Source organism: Halichoerus grypus, chromosome 7 (genome assembly GCF_964656455.1).
Source record: "Halichoerus grypus chromosome 7, mHalGry1.hap1.1, whole genome shotgun sequence".
Lineage (NCBI taxonomy): Eukaryota > Metazoa > Chordata > Mammalia > Carnivora > Phocidae > Halichoerus > Halichoerus grypus.
Window position 1 is genome coordinate 28,461,501 of NC_135718.1, and position 20,784 is coordinate 28,482,284.

Here is a 20,784-nt window from a genome sequence, read left to right on the forward strand (position 1 = left end):
CCACAAGCCAAAGAACAGCCCAACTAGAAGGTAAGAGAAGCAAGGAAGGTTTCTGCCCTCCGGGTTTTGGAAGGAGCGTGGCCCTGCTGATACTTTGATTTGGGGCTTCTGGCTTCCTACCTGTGAAACAGCACATTTGTTTTAGGCCATGCTGCTAGCGGTACTTTGTGAGGGCACAACTTCCACTGTCCCATCCGAGCATCCAGTACCGGGGCATTCCCGCTCCCTCACCAGCCTCTTCCTCTTCCTGTGACCTGGCCTCTTCATTACATTCTCCAGGGGCCCATTAGGCCCCCAATTCAGCTTCTCAGCCTTAGTTTCCAGGTTTTTCTACCAGTGACATCCTCTTGTAACTTTGTCACTGAGACCCCATCTGATCAGTCTCTCTTGCCCGGGCAACTGCCCCAGCCTGTCCCCCAGCTTCTATTCTTGCCCCCCAACCATCTGTCCTCCTGGCGGCAGCCCAAACATGCTTTTAAAAGTACAAATCTGATCCCATTACTCTTCTGTTCAAAACCTTCCACTGGCTTCCCATCCTTCGTAAAATAAAATCCAGACTCCTTACCATGGTCCACAAGGGTCTACACAGCATGGTCCCTATCCACTGCCCTGAGCACCCCCTACTCAGCCTCTCTGTCCATGCCCCAGGACCTTCTTGCAGTTCTCTGAACAAACTGTGTTCCCTTAGCCTCACACCACTGCTCCCTTGGACGGGATTACACTGCCTTCTTTTTTTTTTTTTAAGATTTTATTTATTTATTTGACAGAGAGAGAGAGAGAGCGAGAGCAGGAACACAGTGGGGGAGTGGGAGAGGGAAAAGCAGGCTTCCCGTGGAGCAGGGAGCCAACGCAGGGCTCGATCCCAGGACCCTGGGATCATGAGCTGAGCCAAAGGCAGACGCTTAACGACTGAGCCACCCAGGCGCCCCTACACTGCCTTCTGATGGTCCCCAAGGTGGGCTCTTCTCAGACTTTGGGTCTCTGCTCAAGTGACACCTCCTCTGAGAAGTCTCTCCTACGACCCTAAAGGCACTTCACTGCAAAGACATTAACATGTTTTATACATTCTTAATAACATGTATTACTCTCAGAGAGTAACCTGTATTGGTTTATTATTTTCCAGCTCTCTAAAGAGGACTCTTTCAGGCTATTCCTTGTACCCAGTGCCCAGAATAGTCTGACACTTGGTACTTAATACTTTTGAGTGAATAAATAAGTGAATTAGCTGCTAGTGCTAAAGCCCACCAAAGTGCAACTTCTGGTAATGCTAAGGTACTATTTTTCTATTTTTTTTTTAAGATTATTTGACAGAGAGAGAAAGAGAGGCAGAGGAAGAGGGAGAAGCAGGCTCCCCGCTGAGCAGGGAGCCCGATGCGGGACTCGATCCCAGGACCCTGGGATCATGACCTGAGCCGAAGGCAGATGCTCAATGGACTGAGCCACCAAGGTGCCCCCTATTTTTCTATTTTTAAAGATATGGAAAATTTCAAATATACCCCAAAAGAGAGAGAACAGCACATTCTACCCAAATGTATCCACCACTAAGGTATTATTAGTATTATAACTACTACAAATAACATAAAATGCACTGCAGTGTATACAGGGCTATCAAAATATAAGGACAGAATCACTAGGACACGGATATCCTCATGCCTGAAACCTAGAGCACATTCACACAGACACTCATGGGAATGTTACCAGGACAATGATATCTTGGCTTTGACTCTGATTCTTGTTCAAGCCATGCAGCCCATCTCCAGAGCCCCTCCAGGCCTTCCTCCGCTGCCGTCCCCGGAGCGCCTTCCTGGCCTTCTGCAGCTCTCCTACCATATGTTTTTCAAACGTGCTGACCAGTGCCTTGGTTTTAATCTCTTCATCAACATCCCAGACATCTTCAAGTGTCAGAGGTTGCTTGTAGCCTTTCATAATGATGCTGGAACCAGAGCGATCCACAGGCTGAGACCCTACAGGCTGGGTCAGGGGCAGTCCCCTTGCTGCTTCTGTCAAAACCTGCCCCCCCCCCCCCAGTTCAGAGATGGAGGGACAAAGGATGGGAGGAGGCCCATTGCTCCATCTCCTGGCCCTTTACACTTGAAAGAGGCGTGGGGAGGGTGGAAAACGGATGGGAGAGGTGATGGAATGTGGAATAAGACGAGAAGGGCAAGAGGAGCAGTGCGACTGAATTAAAAGCCAGAAGAGCATCACGTCCTCCTGCCCTTTCCTCCTCGAACACTGGCTGCCTCTCTGCATCGGCATCTCCCTGAGGGGCCTTCATGATGCCCTTAAGGAACTGAGCAGCCCTGGAGGCCGCCTCTATGCTCTCTCTCGAGATCAGGGCCCACCAACCTGGTGTTTGAGAACATGGATACAAAATAAATTACATCTTTATTTTCACCAGCTTCTAACTGAAATCTAGCCTTTCCTTAGAACATGAATGGAGGCAACCAGACAGCTGGAAACAGGACTGCACATTCCTCTGACACCAGGGGACACCGCAGTGTTTTCATGGTACATGTACACTCAGGGCTACTTTGAGATTGTGGTCATTATTAGCCCTATCGCTCCTTCACTAGATCTCGTCATTTAACATGTTTGTAAAGAAGCGCTTGGGTTACATCACAAATTTGTTTTTGTTTTTTTATTTAAGTGATTTTATTTCAATATATTTGGTTTCCTTTGTAACCTGTGTCTTTTTCTTTATGTGCTGAAATCATTATCTGAGAAGGGGTTCACAGGCAGGAGCAGCTGCCAAGGGCTCCATAGAACTACAAAGGCCAAGAGAGCTTGCTGCAGATCCTTTGGTAGCCCAGGCCAGCTGGTGCATCTCTTACCCTTCAAATTGTGACACACTGCCCACCCCCAAACGTCCCTCTTCTTATCCTTCTGCCTTTTTCCTAACATCCTTCCTTTTCCCCATGGAACCCCCAGGCCACCAAGAGCAAAGCCCCCTCCATCCTCTCCTCCACATCTCAGTCTGAAATAAATAGATCTATTAAGTCAACATTCTCAGACTCCAAGTAGAGGAGAAATGGAGGCCTTGGGAAGCATTTTTTAAATTAATAATTCCATCACTTTCAGAAGAATGAGGGGGTAGGGATAGGGACAACCCACACTCCAGGCATTTCTTACCTGTCATACCAACTAAATGTAATGCTACTCAGAAATGAGGCTGTGAATGATGGATTCTGCAAGACACACACACACAAAATCAAAAGTAAATCAGCTTGAAACAGGAACTTTGTGGGACTCTAAAATTGGAAACTGACTTTTTCTAGCTATGCTTTGCTAAAAAGTAGACATAAGACTGAAGTAGACTGAACAACATAGGTTTATCTGGAGACCCTAAAGTCACCAGGAAAAATAAGATTTTCTGGCATAGGTAGGTGAATGAATTGTCCAGGCTGAAGATTGGCAGGTCAATGTAAAAGTATTTCCATACTCATAAAAGAGTATTTCTGTACGCTAGCCACTTTTGGTTTCCTTAAGCCATAAATGGTCCACACGGCTATATTCTGGGCTAGTGGGACCCCCATGAGGCCTAGGCATCTCAAAGTTACATGTGTCAAAATACCATCCAAAGAAATAATACACGAGATGGGCATATTTAGGGTCTCACAGTTGATGAGGCATCTTTTTCTGAAAATGCTGAAAGGATCAGGATCAGGATCTGCAGTGCATAGCAGATGAAGAACAGGCAGGAATAGGCCAGGTTAGAATTGCTGCCCTATGGGGAGGAAAAACAACAACAAAAAACAAAGAAAATGAGCCTTTTTCCAAATTAAGTCTAAATGGCCCACATAGGTCAATGCTTGTGATTGAAGCCTATCATCAAATCCCCTAAACAAATTCTATCCCAGAGTTCAACTGACTCTCTGCCATTCGCTCTTAGAAGTTGATCACCACTACCTTCTCAAGTCACCCTCTCTTTCCTCCTTACCTTTAAGAGTGTCCGGATCAGAGTCTGTAATTGGAAAATGCCACAGAGTATTGAGAGAATCCAGAACAGGGAGAGGAACCAAGAATCCTTCTGCATGCACCATCGCCTGCTATGTTGGATCAACAAAACCAGGAGCTGGAGAGAAATTCACAAGTTCTGAAAAATACTGTCACCAAGGATGAGAGGCAAGAAAGAGGCCAGAGAGACAGGGAAAGAATGGTGGGTTAGAGGAGGAGATTGTTAGAACTAATCTGGCCAAGCAGAAAACACACAAATGCCAAGTTGTAGACTTCCTCCCTGATACAATCCAACTTCTTCTTTTAGGGCATCCGTGCTCTTCCTGGGAATCCCTTCCCCACCCCATCTCCCCATCACACTTGGGTGGGGAGTTAGCCAAGAAGACAGAGGGTCACCTTCTGCATTTAATGGAGTTACTTTGGGAGACAGAAAAGTCTTTTCAAGACCCAAGGAAGTTAATTTCAGGTGCTGCAGTAGTCCACCTGGGAGGCAGTTTCTGCTGGACAGGTGCAACTTGTCTATGACATTTTCTAATAATATCAAACTAAGCAATAAAAAAAAAGCTTGCCTTGTAACATCTCACTTAAATATAATAAGTGTTCGTTTCCTAGACTCAGTGCTGAGTTTGTAAACTAACATTCTGAAAACAAAGCCACGATTAGTAGCATTTGTTCATTTCTGTGCTATAGATATTACTACCGTGGTAGATTTCAAGCCCCAACACACTGTCACTAAACACAGCATTGGGAAGAAATGCACACACAATGGCTGACCATTGCCCTATGGGGATATAGGCCCATAGATACCAGGCATTCTGATTTTTCAAGAAAGTTTAGATAATCCAAATAGTTATGTGGCATCTTCCTCTTTTAAAATGGTAGCAACTAATTCAGTTGTTTTTATTTATTTATTTTTAATTCAGTTGTTTTTAAAACACTGTGCAGGCCTCCCCAAAAACCAAGCCTGCAGGAGAGAGAGCAGCTTCTGTTATCGAGTTTATACAAACAACTCTAGACTCAGGGATCCATTGATGAGTCATTAGTCAATTTAAGAATAATATTTACAGCATTTAGAAAATTCTTTTACATCAAGAAACTTGGCTTTCATGTGTGTATATGTATATTTATTTATTTATTTTTTACTTTCCAAATACTGTTTACTTCACTGAAGCCTGGAGGCAGGCAAAGGGTGTGTGAATGTTTGGGACACCAAGTCTAGGACTGCATGTTGACAACGGTGACATACAGGGCCATAGAGTGCTGTCCAGCTGCCCAGGGAACAGAGATGGACAAAGGTCTCCATGACAAAGGCCTCACAGATGCTAAGGAACATCAGTAGGAGTACTGATGGCTGAGAAGTGAGGTATGGGTGGTAGCTTGTTATCATCCAGACCTGGGCAGATGAGATGATGTAATGGACCAGACTGATATTGGAGTCCATGCTCTTCTGGATGTCCTTCCAGTCAAACTCCATGCCCTGGGCTCCAACTCAGATGGGATGCAGTGGGACATAATGAGCGTGGCCATGGCCCAGCCTAGGGCAGTAACATGATCTTGTATTCCCCCTTGCATGTTTGCAAGGACATGACAAGGTTTAGGCCTAACAGGCCTGCCACATCCACGTTGACCTTCATGACACCCCGATGAAGTCAGGGATGCCACCTTCCCAGGTGGGGAAAAACAAGGCCAGGAATAGCATCTTGCACAGCTGCATGAAGAGGTAGGTGACCCTGGCCTGCACGCACTTCCAGAAGGCATTGCACTCAGGCCACAGTGCTTGTAGGTGATGAAGTAGAGGAAGTAGGCCAGGGTGAACCATACCAGAAGTGGCACAGGGTCATGGCACTGACCTCCTGGGCCTGCCAGAGCGTAGGTCTCTGCCTCGGCTGGCCTGCCACTCACTCATGTATAATTATTAGGTGGAAAGATAGGAGGGCATAAGATACATATCTTAGGCATCAAAGTTAGTATTTACACTAGGGAGAAGGATCTATAAGTTAGTGTTCAAAAGAATATACAAAACTAAAATTTGATTCAACCCCATTACAACCAAGTTTTGCCTCATCATAGGCCCCTCAAAAAAGGTAGATGAAATTGACTTAATTTTATTCCAAAAGAGTACATTTCAACTAGATAACTATGAATAGGAAGAGGGAAGAGGATAAACAGGGCAGGAGTGGGGGTAGGCCTTACCCATGTGCCCAGGTAAAGGCTTGGATTGGTGTATCTAATGGCAGGGACCGTGGCTTGTCCAGAGTCTTCTGTGAGTACAAGGGCCAGCTCTATGGCTGCTAGAATAAGAAGAAACCCAACAAGCACCTGAGAAGGAAAAAGACCACTGTTAAGAGGATATCATGCTTTAGAATAGAATGGTTCCTGATAATAGATGAAGTTCAATGTATGCTAGGATAGGTTTTTGAGGAATGCTGAGTGTGATGGTTTTAAACTATGTTCACAAATTCTTTGATATTCCTCCCCTCAAAAAGTAGATCTTGGTACCCCTCCCCTTGAGTGCGAGCATTAACTTAGTGATTCAATTCTAAAGAATAGAATATGGTAGAAGGTCATAAAAAACAAGATGCCTGCCCCATTCTCTTTCTCAGATCACTCACTTCAGGAAAAGCTATCAGTGCCATCGTGAGGACACTCCAGTAGCTCTATGGAGAGATCCACTTGGTAAGTAACTGAGGCCTCTTGCCAACAGCCATGTGAATGAGTCATCTTAGAATTAGATGCTCTAGCTCCAGTCAAGCCTTCAGATGACCTTAGTCTCTGCTAGCATATCAGCTGCAAGGCCATGAGAAACCCTGAAGCAGAACCCAGGGAAGCAGCTCCCAAATTTCTGATCCATGGAAAATGTACGAAATGTGGTTTTTTTAATTGCTAAGTTTTGGAGTAATTTGTTATACAACAATAGGTAACTAATAAAAATAGATTGAAAAAGGGAGCCCCCTTACCCCAATTGGGATTTCCAGTTTCCTTGGTCATATTCCCATTTCCTTGATTATTCCCAGCCTCTTCCCCAGACAACGTTTGAAGTTAATGTTGCAAACAATTGTGACTATGTCACCCTAGGAGGACTCCAAGCCAATCAATATTTGTCCTATGAGTTCATAAGACATGCTACACATTGTATTATTCTAAAGCATCACCCCCACCCATCAGGATAAAAAATTACTACTTCCAGTGAGGAGGTCCACCAGAATCTTAGGCCTCAAAATGAGGATCTTTAGGACCATCTCCCTTACCCCCATCTCTTCAACTCCCATCCATCTATCCCTACTCATTCCCATGTCTCATTCATCCAGAATGGTTCAGGCAGAAATACTGGGCTGCTTGTAATGAAAACCAACCAGTGAGGGAGATGAATGCATCTGTAGTAGGACTAGTGTGGTTATTTAGCAAGGCATAAAGTCAAAGACATGTTGATAAAGAGAATGCGTTTCTCAAGCACATAATATACTATATTGTGCTTTCTTACATGACACTGAGGTTTTTTCTGGAAAAAAATAACAGCTTTTGAAGTGGTAAGATATGTTTGCCTTTAGGTAAATTGGGCATAAAATAGAGCAAGGTGGAGCTAAGGCACCCAGTCAAGGAAGACTTGAGGAGAACAGGTGAAGAGACTACTAACCAGCTCCCTAGGCCAAGGAAAAAGAATAGGCCTTGCCACAGGCTTCCATATATTAAACTCTTACATATTGATTAGAAATATACTGAGCAATTCATATCAAAAAGAACAATTTACATTATAAGGAACTCCTACAAAGCATTTCAAGATGAAAACAAACAATCCAGTGCAAAAGGCATAGAATGGAAAATTTAAAGAAAAAAAAAACATGGCTTTTAAACATAGGAACAGATGCTTAACCTGATAATTAGTGCATTTTCAAATTATAACGATATACCATTTTTCACTTAACTGCTTAGCAAATATCAAAAAGTTTGATAAAAAGTTGGTGAGACTGAGGAAAAAACTCTATGGAGGATAATTTTCACCATTTACAAAAGTTTAATATACTCTTCACCATAACTTCGTTTGTAGGAATTTATGCTACCGACACAGGTAAAAATGTTGTTTACTGCAGCATTACCTATGATGACAGAAGGTTAAAAACCACCTAAATTTCTGTTACGTAGGGCACATAAGTTATGGTACACCCAAATAACTGCATCACGAGTACTCATTAGAAAGCAGATTTTTAGGTCCTAAAATGGAGGGATCTTCAAGACATGGACACTAACGTAAGACTCTAAATTCGTGTAAAGAAAAGTAGGCATTTTTATAAACATAGATTATCTCTGGAAGTATATACAAGGAACTAGTGTCAATGGTTGCTAATTCAGACAAGAATGAGTGACTAGAATACCATGTACCTTTTGTACATTTTGAGTTGTAATCCTGATTTATTCAAAAGATTAAAGTTAACTGTAGTGGAATACTACTCAGCCATCAAAAAAAAATCTTGCCATTTGCAATGATGTGGATGGAACTAGAGGGTATTATGCTAAGTGAAATAAGTCAGTCAGAGAAAGGCAATTATCATATGATCTCACTCATATGTGGAATTTAAGAAACAAAACAGAGGATCATACGGGAAGAGAGGAAAAAAATAAAACAAAACCAGAGAGGGAGAAAAACCATAAGAAACTCTTAATCATAGGAAACAAACTGAGGGTTGCTGGAGGGGAGGGAGGTGGAGGGATGGGGTAACTGGATGATAGATCTTAAGGAGGGCACTTGATGTAATGAGCACTCAGTATTATATAAGATTGATGAATCACTGACCTCTACCTCTGAAACTAATAATACATTATATGCCAATTAATTGAATTTAAATTTTAAAAAAGTATATTTGAAAAAAATGTTAAATACAGTAACATGCCCATTTTAAAAAATGAGCAAGTGATGTGGACAATTCATAAATATGCTCAACCAATTAAACATCAATTGCATTAGTACTTCTAGAAATGCAAAGTGAAACAATAGGATGCCATTTTTACATATAAAAGAAAAATAGGTTAGACCCAGTGCTGGCAAGGGTGCAGAGACAAACTTTAACACACTTTTGGTGAGAATATAAATCGGCAAAAAGCTTCCTAAATGATAAATATTTTCCAATTTTTCAAAAGCCTAAACTACTCACATTCTTTGATATAGTCATTCTACTCCTAGGAAGCCATTCTAAGGAAATACTCTGAATTTCAGGCAAATACTTATGCACTGAATGTTAACCAGAGTCTTAGTTTTAGTAGTAAAGTATTTATAAAACCTAAAATAACCCAAAACAGTGGTGGAGAGGTTTGTTGGGAGGAATTAATGCTGCAAGAGTTGTTAAAATAAGTTATGGTATTCTCATGTGATGAACTATTATGTAGCTATTAGAAGGTGGAGGAGGGTTGGTAATGTATCCTCCAGACTGAGAAGGTGCTTTCATATGGAAAAACGATGCAAGCCACTCTATACCATTTACACAGTATTATTCAGTTAACTTACCGACAGGGGTAATCAGGTAGGTGGATGGATGTACAACAAAGGGCACTATGCAGCTATTTTCCACCCCAAATTCCCCCCGCTCATTTTCCCCAGCCACCCAGTCCTTAATCTCCAGCTTTCATAGAGCGAGGGGCATGCTGGTGAGGTCACAGGGTAGTTATCTGAAGTGGTACTACCTCTGCACCAGATGGCTCTCTACTAGTTATCTGCAGTAGCCAGAGGGGAGAACAAATGGAGGGCCAAAGACAGAGTCAGTGTTGTCTACACTCCTACATTCCATCCCCAACATCTTTATGGCCCACACAATCCCTGCACAGCATACTTCACTATGACCCTAGAGCCAGATTGCAGGAGATGACTTGCATTCCTAGGTCACAGCAGCAATACAAACAGCAATGCAAGATCCCCCAGGCCCGGTAAAGGGGTCCTTTCCTCAGACCCAACAGTTGAAGCGACTGTGAATTTCAACCCAAGAGGTAGCCCATGACAGGAAGATATTTCCTGATGCAACAGGAGGGAACATCAGCAATGCTAAGCTCAAGAGACAAATGCTTTATGGGCAATAGACATGGAAAATCTTATTTCAGCAATAACCTAGTAGCTGTTTTGGCCCCATGAGCCGATACCACCCCTGCTTTTCATCATTCCTCATTCTGGAGAGATGGGGTGACAACCACCCTAGCTTCTTCCTGCTGAAAATGGGTATAGATCAGAATTTGAAGAATGAAACAGCCTTGCATCCAATTAAAGATATTCCTTAGTAGTAAGTTGAACCCCCACCCTTCATAGAGCCATTATTTTGGAACTTTCACGGGTGGTTGTAGCATCTTATTCTATATTTCACATCAGGGTCGATTAGGTCAGTTCAATTAAACAGTGAGTGGGGTCATTTCAGGAGGCGGTCCTGCAGGTGGACTTTCAAAGTCAGGTCCATAGTATGCAAGCAATCTGGTAGATAAGTAGCCAGATATACAAGGAAACCAGAATAATTCAGAATCCAGGCTAGTTTTATAGGTAAACAATAAACATTCAAGACAATCAGAACTAGAATCTAATAGCCATAAAGATATGTTACTGAAACATTTTTTTTCCTCTCTAAAAATCACCCTCAAAGGCAGCCAAGTTAAGACTAAGTTGTTTATAAACCAAGCCCAGTTTTAACTTGGCCTATTTACGTAAGTGCAGCAAGAATAGTGACTGGCCATTTAAGTTCTTTTAAATTTGGTTTGTGGGAACTTTTTTTTTCCCCCAAGATTTTATTTATTCATTTGAGAGAGAGAGAGAGAGAGAGAGAGGAAGGAAGGGAAAGGGAAAGAGAATCTGAAGCAGACTCCTCACTGAGTGCAGAGCCCAAAGGGGGGCTTGATCCACAACGGCGAGATCATGACCTGAGCCAAAACCAAGAGTCAGGCCTTTAAACTGACTGAGCCACCCAGGTGCCCCTGCTGGAACTTTTCTTTCTTTTTTTTTTTTAAATTTTTTTATTGTTATGTTAATCCCATACATTACATCATTAGTTTTAGATATAGTGTTCCATGATTCATTGTTTGTGCATAACACCCAGTGCTCCATGCAGAACGTGCCCTCCTCAATACCCATCACCAGGCTAACCCATCCTCCCAACCCCCTCCCCTCTAGAACCCTCAGTTTGTTTTTCAGAGTTGCTGGAACTTTTCATAAGGAATTTCAGATTGTGCCTTAAACAGCCTTTTGAGGCCAAGAGCCAAGCCAAATACTTGATATTAATTCCCCTGCAATGCTTATAGATTTGGGTTACTTCCTCTCTTCCCCAAAATCTTGTGAACTTGCCGGGAAGTGACCTTCCTTACTTATCTGGTAAGGCTCCCAGGAACCCTATATGGAACGTACCAGGCTGATTTTTTTTTTTTTTTTTTCTCCAACGGTCATTCATTGGCTCCATCAAGTCAACCTTAGTTCCTTCAAGCTGTCTGGTCACATCTGAGTCTATGCAGGTCTCTCTCAAATAGGACACTCCAGTCAAGGCCTTGGTAATACAACCAGTCATTCCAACAGTGTCGTGTTACAAGGAAAACATTCTTATTGAACTTCTACAAATAAGTATAATTGATTTCCCTTCAGACAGATTGTCCTGGTTTCACTTAAGGCAGCCACCAGAGCAGCTACTGCAGCATTGGGTTGATTGATCATAGGGGCAAGGACAGATCCTAAGGTCCTGCACGATGCCCCAGGGGTCCTTTAGTCTCCCGGTATCCCACGGTCGTAACACCCAAGCTACCACCCCCTCTCGGCCCTTTTGCTTAAAGTGGCTCTTCAGCTCCACTAATTTAGTTGCAGAATATTCCCTCAGTCGCCGACTAGTGGGAATTTCCTCTCGGTCATCTCCAGTACATTGTATTGTTTTTTGAATGACTACAGTATGGGCAATTTGGAAAAAACAAAAACCCCTTTGAAATGGTGGAAACGAAAACTGGTAACTCAGTGAAGTGGATGAATAGTCTTGCATTTTAAAAGCTTATGGAGGGGTGGCTGGGTGGCTCAGTCGTTAAGCGTCTGCCTTCGGCTCAAGTCACAATCCCAGGGTCCTGGGATTGAGCCCCGCATCGGGCTCCCTGCTCCGTGGGGAGTCTGCTTCTCACTCGCCCTGTGCCCCTCCCCCCACTTGTGCTCCCTCTTTCATAAATAAAAATCTAAGAAAAAAAAGAGATGAGGAAAGCTTGAAAACATTTTGCTATGTTAAATAAGTCAGGTGCTAAAGGCTACATAGTATATAATTCCATTATATGAAATGTTCTGAATAGGCAAACCCATAGACAGAAAGTAGATTAGCAGTTGCTCAGGCTTAAGGGAGAGGGATGACAGGGGAGGGAATGGGTTGTTACTGCCTAATAGGTACTGAGTTTCTTTTTGGAGTAATGAAGCTATTCTGGAATTAGAGGTTATGGTCACACATTTTTGTGAGTCTACTAAAAACCACTGAAATGTACACTTTAAACAGGTGTGTTTTATGGTATGTAGACTGTATATCAATAGAGCTATTTTTTTTAAGTGGTATATAGGAGTGTCTGCTATCTTTATCTGCCTCTGGACAGACTTGAGGGTGTGATACCTGGAGCTGCTGCAGCCATCCTGCAATCATGTGTTAGCTTAATAACTGGCTTGACAGGCTGAGCCAGTCAGAAAAAAGATGAAAATAATCAGCTATCTGCTGAGGTTGTTGAGCTTCTAAAGTAGTAAGTCCTGGGGCTGCACTGCTTCTGGTCTTCTTGTTATGTAAGAGAATCAATTCTTTATTGTCTCAGCTAACAGGTATGACTTGCAGGTGAGATCTTGCACTGACAGAAATCTATTCTTTGTGGTCAGCCCCAGCTGCGAGTAAGACTGGAAAAAAAGGACCGAAATCAGAGTCTTAATTGAAGTTCAGAGTAAACGCGTCTTCATTCAGCAGGCATGCAGTAAGGGTGGAGAAGTCCCGAAGCTCTTGGGAGAAGCCAGAAGCTCCCACAGTTGTCCAGGACTCAGAGCTCAAAGGCAGTCCTCCCCGCAAGAGGCCAGCTTGGGGGGAGCTGACTTACAGAATGGCAGAGGGGTCTACTCCAGTCACATATATTCATTAACTTAGTCCTTTGCTTATAAATGCAAAAAGAACACTAATAACATAAGAAAGTTGAGAAAAACCAATACCAACAAAGAAGATAGCCAAGATAATTAAACAGAACAACTGATTCTGGGATAAAACAAACAAATTATTAAATGAACAGAAGATACTTTTAAATTATTTTAAAATTAATGTCCTAAGAGGGATCTGAGAAGACAGTGCATCCATTAATAGGTTGATGTTTTAAAAAAGGTATATTCCGAAATTAAGGATAATTCTTAGAAATCAAACCCATGATTGCAAAAATAAAGGCTCTTTAGGATGACTGAAAGAAAAGGAATTGGGGAATATCGCAGAACATAAGTGAAAATGAAAAAGAAATTTAAAAAAGAGAGAAGTTGAGAAGGAAAATCAATTCAGTGTCCAAAATCCACCTAAAAGAAGTTCTAAAGAGATGGAATTTCAAAATTGGAGGTAAGAAAGTAAACGAAGTAATATATGAAAATTTCTCAGAGATAAGAAAGACATGAGTCTTTAGGTTGAAAGTGTTGAACCCATTGCATGAGAAAAGACCCATCTAAACAGACTCTCATGAAATTTCAGGACGTCAAGAATAAAGAGGATAAAACCTTCTACAGAAGATAACTCAGTAGCACAGGATGTTGGGGAGCAATATAGCAACATTTTCAGAGTTAAAAAAATGTTTTTGAAGCTAGCATTCCATATCCAGATGAATATTTTCAGAAAGCAAGGACTTTGAGATTTATTTATTGTTGCTCTCTCTGAAAATTTTATATGAGGATCTTCTTCAGATCCAAGAAATGTGGGGGCACTAATTCTCTCATTTTACACAAAGAGGTATCAAGATGTAGAATCTAAAATTGATGGCAGATTATTTTTAGGAATAAGGGTAACCAACAGAAGAACTGAAAACAATCATACAAAATTAAAAGACTGAGAGAAAGAGGGGAAGAAGAAAAGAAAGGTGAGGGTAGGGCCAATGAACTGAATTCCTTGTCTTTCACAGAGGGCAGAAATAGATCTTTTTTAAAGGTGTTAGATCAAGAAATACAGGTACGAACACATTATTTGCAGATACAGAGGTAACCATCAAAATAATTTTAAATGAAGGCCTCTGGAGAATGGTACTGGGAGATAGAAGGGTGAGAAAGAGACTTTTACTTTTCATTTCCTGTTTCTTTGTTCAGTTTTTTTTTTTTTTTTTGAGTGGCAGGAAACATACCAAAATGTTAATAGGAGTATGCAGAGTGATAACAATGATCAATGGATTCAATTGGCTTCCTATTTCTAGAGTTTCCGAACTTTCTACAATAACCATGCATTATTTTTTTTTAAGATTTTATTTATTTGTTTTACAGAGAGAGCGCGAGAGAGAGAGAGAGAGAGAGAGAGAGAGAGCACAAGCAGGGGGAGCGGCAGGCAGAGGCAGAGGGAGAAGCAAACTCCCCGCGGAGAGGGAAGCCTGATGGCGGGGCCCGATCCCAGGACACTGCGATCATGATCTGAGCCAAAGGCAGACACTTAACCAACTGAGCCACCCAGGTGCTCAACCATGCATTATTTTTATAATCAGAAACATGCACACACTTTTATTAAATAGGATCAGGGAAATATTATGGTTGTCCTTAAATAGTCCTTGTCTTTGATCTCTGATTTATTGGAGGAGCTTCAAGCACGCATGGAATTTACTAAACTTCTTAAGGAAACACAATCTCACTGGTATTAAAAGAGAAAGGAGAGTGGTTTGGCCATATTTAATATCTCTCCATCTCTGCAAGGTCCTCCTTTTCCCAGAGTTTTATGAATGATAGGCACTCTGGTTGAATCTTCTATCCATTGCAGAGTGTCTATTTCTACCACTTCCCTGGCATATAAGTGTCTAACTTCAGCATCAATGTTTTCAGGGAATATGACCCCCAGCAGTCTATTTTATTTTCAAAAAGTCAGTATTATTATAAAGTCCTTCAATATATTTAGCCAAAGTGGGCTTCCCTGGAATAATCTCCACCCACTTAATCTTGATCCTGCTCTCTGAAACTTTTCAGAACACGTCCGGTAATCCTCTATGTTATATTCTGCAATCACTTAAAGATGATTTCCACATTTCACTGGCTCAACACCAAGTCTATTTTTGCTGCACATCTTTCTTGCTCTGATCTCAGCACTTCCACAACCTGCAGAACCAAATTCCTCTTTCATTTCCCTGGGGTTAAGCTCATTCATTCATTTATTTTGTAATTCAATTCATTCAATTACCTACTGTGCATCAGGTGCTTTCAGTAAGAATGTACCTTTAACCAAAGCTGTAGAATCTCTCACCTTGGTCAAGCAAACTGACTTAGTTCAGACAAGTACAGACAGTTCAGGAAAGTCAGAGAGAAACAGCCCAAAAGCAGGTAGAAGAGGAAATGGAGAAATAAAATCAAGTTGAGGAATGAGCCAAGAAGTTTCTCATAGAAGAAGTAAAGTTTTATTGTGTGAGGAGATATACTTCAGTCTGTTTTAGAGAAGAGACCAATTATTTTGAAATTTTTAAGAGGTAGCTAATTTGTGCTTGTTACTCTCAGGGTAGAGACCAAAAAAGTAAAGTATAAATTACGAATGGAGCTCCTGAGACTATGAGCAAGGATGAGTGGATTATTAGCTACAGGAAAAAAAAAAAACCCAATACATTGATTTTCTTTTTCTCTATAGAGATTTGTATTTATAAAGGTTAGACAAAATCGGTTATATCCATATAATAGAATATAATTCAGCCATAAAATGGGAATGAAGTACTGACACATGCTACAATATGGATGTACCTTGAAAATCTTATGCTAAGTGAAAGAAGCCAACCATAAAAGACCATATATTATTATAAGATTCCATTTATATGAAATGTCTGAAATAGGGAAACCATAGAGATAGCAAGTAGGTTAGTGGTTGCTTAGGACTAAGGAGGATGGGGAGATAGGAGGTTTCTTTCTGTTCTAAAATTGATTATGGTGATGGTTGTACATATCAATATGCTAAAAAAACAATTGTATTTAAATGGGTGAATTGAGTCTCCAAAGGCAAGGAAAACTAAAGCAAAAATGAACTATTGGGACTTCATCAAGATAAAAAGCTTTTGCACAGCAAAGGAAACAGTCAACAAAACCAAAAGACAACCTAAAGAATGGGAGAAGATATTTGCAAATGTCTCATCAGATAAAGAGCTAGTGTCCAAAAATCTATAAAGAACTCAACAAACTCAACACCCAAAGAACAAATAATCCAGTCAAGAAATGGGCAGAAGACATGAACAGACATTTCTCCAAAGAAGACATCCAAATGGCAAACAGACACATGAAAAAATGCTCAACATCACTCAGCATCAGGGAAATATAGATCAAAACCACAATGAAATTCCACCTCACACCAGTCAGAATGGCTAAAATTAACAAGTCAGGAAATGACAGATGTTGGTGGGGATGCGGAGAAAGGGGAACCCTCTTACACTGTTGGTGGGAATGCAAGCTGGTGCAGCCACTCTGGAAAACAGTATGGAGGTTCCTCAAAAAGTCAAAAATAGAGCCACTTATTATACTACTAGGTATTTACCCAAAAGATACAAATGTAGTGATCTGAAGGGGCACCTACACCCCAATGTTTATAGCAGTAATGTCCACAATAGCCAAACTATGGAAAGAGTCCAGATGTCCATCAACAGATGAATGGATAAAGATGTGGTATACACACACACACACACACACACACACACACACACACACACAATGGAATATTACTCAGCCATGAAAAAATGAAATCTTACCATTTGCAATGATGTAGATGGAACTAGAGGAAATTATGCTAAGTGAAATAAGTCAATCAGAGAAAGCCAATTATCATATGATTTCACTCATATGTGGAATTTAAGAAACAAAACAGAGGATCATAGGGGAAGGGAGGGAAAAATAAAATAAGACAAGTAGAGAGAGAGAGACAAAGCATAAGAGACTCCTAACTATAGGAAACAAACTGAAGGTTGCTGGAGGGGAGCGGGGTGGGGGGATTAGATAACTGGGTGATAGGCATTAAGGAGGGCATGTAATGTAATGAGCATTGGGTGTTATATATAACTGATGAATCACTGAACTCTAACTCTGAAACTAATAATATACTATATGTTAATTAATTGAATTTAAATTAAATTAAATTAAAAAATAAATGGGTGAATTGTATGATATGTGAATTATATCTCAATAAAGCTGTTTTTTTAAAATTTAAAAGTTCTTGGGCGCCTGGGTGGCTCAGTTGGTTAAGCGACTGCCTTCGGCTCAGGTCATGATCCTGGAGTCCCAGGATCGAGTCCCGCATCGGGCTCCCTGCGCAGCAGGGAGTCTGCTTCTCCCTCTGACCTTCCTCCCTCTCATGCTCTCTGTCTCTCATTCTCTCTCTCTCAAATAAATTAAAAAAAAAAAATCTTTAAAAAAAAAAAATTTAAAAGTTCTTTTTTTAAAGATTTTATTTATTTATTTGACAGAGAGAGAGCAAGAACAGGAACACAAGTAGGGTGAGTGGGAGAGGGAGAAGCAGGTTTCCCACTGAGCAGGGAGCCCGATGTAGGGCTTGATCCCAGGACCCTGGGATCATGACCTGAGCCAAAGGCAGATGCTTAATGACTGAGCCACCCAGGGGCCCCTAAAAGTTAAAAGTTCTTATAGGTAGTTAATAATTATAAGTAGGATAAGATACAGATTTATTCATTACCCAGCCTTTTCCTGGAAGTCTCTAACTCATTCCCAAGGGTATTAAAGCATATTGTTCAATATTCAGAATCTAACACATGCTTGACTCAACCTCTACTTCTAGAGACATTTAATATTAGCATTTAACAAATTCATACTGAGTGTTAAGCCCTGTGCTTGGCACTTGGATCAGCAAAGAAGACAATGACCCTGCACCTACTCTTAGGGACTTCATTCTTTCCTATCCAGAGTCCAACAAAACTCACCACCAGCCCCTGCCTTGGAGTGTCAATGAAAATCACATTTCATTTGGCCAAGTTCCTTCCTTCCATTTAGATTGCAGATAACCTAAGGTCATTGGTATGTGTGCTCATAGAACATCAAATCTAATCAGCATTTTTAATTAAACCCTGTTTAAAGATCAGGACAGATAGGGAAAAACAAACCACCACCACCAACAAAAAAAACTAGTGAAAAAAGCAGGTGGTGGAATTTATGAGGTGGCTTTTCAAACTCAATTGAATGTCTCGGTTCCCACAAGACCCTTTCTGCATTAATCAGTGCACCTGGCTGACAGGCTCCTCCCCTAGTTCCTCTTGGGCTCTCTCTTGCAGCTCCTGTCCTTTCCATATTTCCTTACTCAGGCATGTCACTGTGAGCACTCACCCTACCTCACTCTACTGTGAGTGACTGTCCAGACTCATGGAAGACTTTGGGAAAATGGAAGCCTTATTTCAGACCTAAGTTATGGGAGTTGAATGATGGCTGGATTACCTGAATGGTACAGAGAAAATGGTGCATTTTATTTTCACCTCCTTGTAGGTGCCAACCGAACTACAGTCCCCTGATTTATTAAAATAGTTTCAAGACAGGTCATCCAGTATTTGCTTCTCAAATATTAAAAAGACAATAACTATTTGATTGTTTACTCATCATTGGTGTTTAAAGAGTCTGATATCAATAAGATTTAAGAGTCACTATCCTTTTACTTTTTTAAAAAATTTTTTATTGTTATGTTAATCACCATACATTACATCATTAGTTTTTGATGTAGTGTTCCATGATTCATTGTTTGTGCATAACACCCAGTGCTCCATGCAGAACGTGCCCTCTTTAATACCCATCACCAGGCTAACCCATCCTCCCACCCCTATCCTTTTACTTTTTAAGATTTTATTCATTCATTTGAGAGAGAGAGCACGAATCAGGGGTAGAGGCAGAGGGAGAGGGAGAAGCAGACTCCCTGCTGAGCAGGGAGCCCAACACAGGGCTGGATCCCAGGACCCCAAGATCATGATCTGAGCCGAAGGCAGACACTATCAACTGAGCCCCGCAGACGCCCCAAGAGTCACTATCCTTATGCAAAAATTAAAGTTACCTTAACTAAGAAATATGACAAGGGGCCAGTGAGCACCTGTCTCAGCAAAGCTGATTAAAGACAGGGAAAAGACACTTTAACCACCAAAAAATCTCTCTATCCTGTACCAAGTAATTAGAAAATAGTGGAGTTCCCATACCTGCTTAGCAAGGTAGAGTTTGGTTATAGGAGATCTTTTGATCTTGGATCTATACACATGAAGAAGCTGCCAAGGAGCCAGGAACCAAAGGAAACCCAAGGGAATCCACACCAGAACAGTTTGCTCAAAACAAAGTGGCAGGTCCGCTTCTGGGCTATCCAAGAATGAAGAATTCTGGGGGACCAAAACAGAAAGATTGTTGAATATACTCATTTTTTGAAGACAGAAAACAAGCATGAGCACATCCTCCACTTTCCCAATTTTAACTCTGTTCTCTATCCATATCCAACCTGGCCCTTTACCTAGATGCATTTTCCTATTTATCTCCATTGATATAAAGTCAACATTTAATGACAGTGACTTTTCTGGTCAATCCAACCTTTAAAAACCTTTCGTTCACCAGCTATTCTAAGTAAACCTCACCACTGCATTTGCGAAGTTGTGGGAAGAAGAGGAATGGACTGTTCTTCAAATAGTTCCCTAGGATACAGAAACTTGTTCTTATTTTTGTTTCTAGCACTAATTAAACTCCCTGACAGATGTTCAAACATGCAGGCAGCAGGATGCTTTAGTCATACTATGGCATTTCGCCTCCTTTGGGCCAGAGGGCTTACAGTGATTTGAACCTGAGGGGACCTTGGGCTCAGGAGCTGTAAAGGCACTAGTGGATAGAAGGCTCATCCCCAGCAAGTCTGTACTAGTCTTTACATTCTGTAATAGAAGTATCTTGTGAAGGGAGGGTGGGGAGCACCAGTTCTTATTTCTTGAGTCTTGTGAGGGTAGATTTTTCTCTTCTCATAAAATTTTTTTAGTTGTTTTTGTATAGTCGTTCACACAGACTCTTTAAAGCAAACATTGCAGTGCTCTGACCAAGATAATCTGTCAGATATTCTCAGGGAGAATTTCCAAAGGATGGCCTGGTAAGATCCTGGGGACTATTAAGACCCACCTTTCTATGGTATACATGTCCCAGCCTTGAGGCCCTTGGGGCCAGGTTCTTTCTAAGATGTGAAGTGTTAACCACCTGCTCTGCTATCTCATTCCCACTCTTCTTATCTCTCCATAAAGTTATCTAACTTTACAATTCAGAAAAATTACCTAAGATAGTTAGACTATTTTAACAAGCCCTTCATGTGATTCTGATGCTGTGCTAGGCATTTGCAGACCACACTTTCACAGAATCACTAAATCCTAGGTTCCTTCTCATTTTCGATTCCACTAAGCCATTTGGTACTGTTGCTCACCCTGACCTGAAATTCTCTGCTCTAATGGTTCAGAAATTGTCTCAGTGCTCATGGTGCCCATCCCTTACCTCAGTTTCCACTCCATACCACTCATTGCCAGTCCCTCTAAGAAGATATCACTATCATTTCAACATCAGCAAGATTCAACCTTGGGTCTTCTCTTCTTCCTCCCACCCCACAAACTATACAACAACTTTCCCTCCTAACATTGTTGAAATTGGAAGCCTTTTCCCTATTTCTCTTTAGAGAAGACAATTTTACA

At 41.3% G+C, this 20,784-nt stretch overlaps 1 protein-coding gene and 1 pseudogene across 5 annotated transcripts in view; both read right to left on the reverse strand.

Moving 5' to 3' along the window:
* Window positions 1-20,784, reverse strand: part of ABCC2 (ATP binding cassette subfamily C member 2) — an 84,807-nt gene that overhangs the window by 63,618 nt on the left and 405 nt on the right. For all 5 annotated transcript variants that reach the window (XM_078077254.1, XM_078077255.1, XM_078077256.1 and 2 more), the window contains exons 2-7: window positions 19,279-19,452; window positions 6,148-6,273; window positions 3,938-4,072; window positions 3,617-3,724; window positions 3,130-3,185; window positions 1,699-1,933 (exon numbers count right to left, since the gene is read on the reverse strand). In XM_078077254.1, the coding sequence (XP_077933380.1) occupies window positions 1,699-1,933; window positions 3,130-3,185; window positions 3,617-3,724; window positions 3,938-4,072; window positions 6,148-6,273; window positions 19,279-19,452 (834 nt within the window). The remainder of the gene's footprint in view (window positions 1-1,698; window positions 1,934-3,129; window positions 3,186-3,616; window positions 3,725-3,937; window positions 4,073-6,147; window positions 6,274-19,278; window positions 19,453-20,784) is intronic.
* LOC118551266 (BOS complex subunit TMEM147 pseudogene) lies at window positions 5,117-5,795 on the reverse strand (annotated as a pseudogene).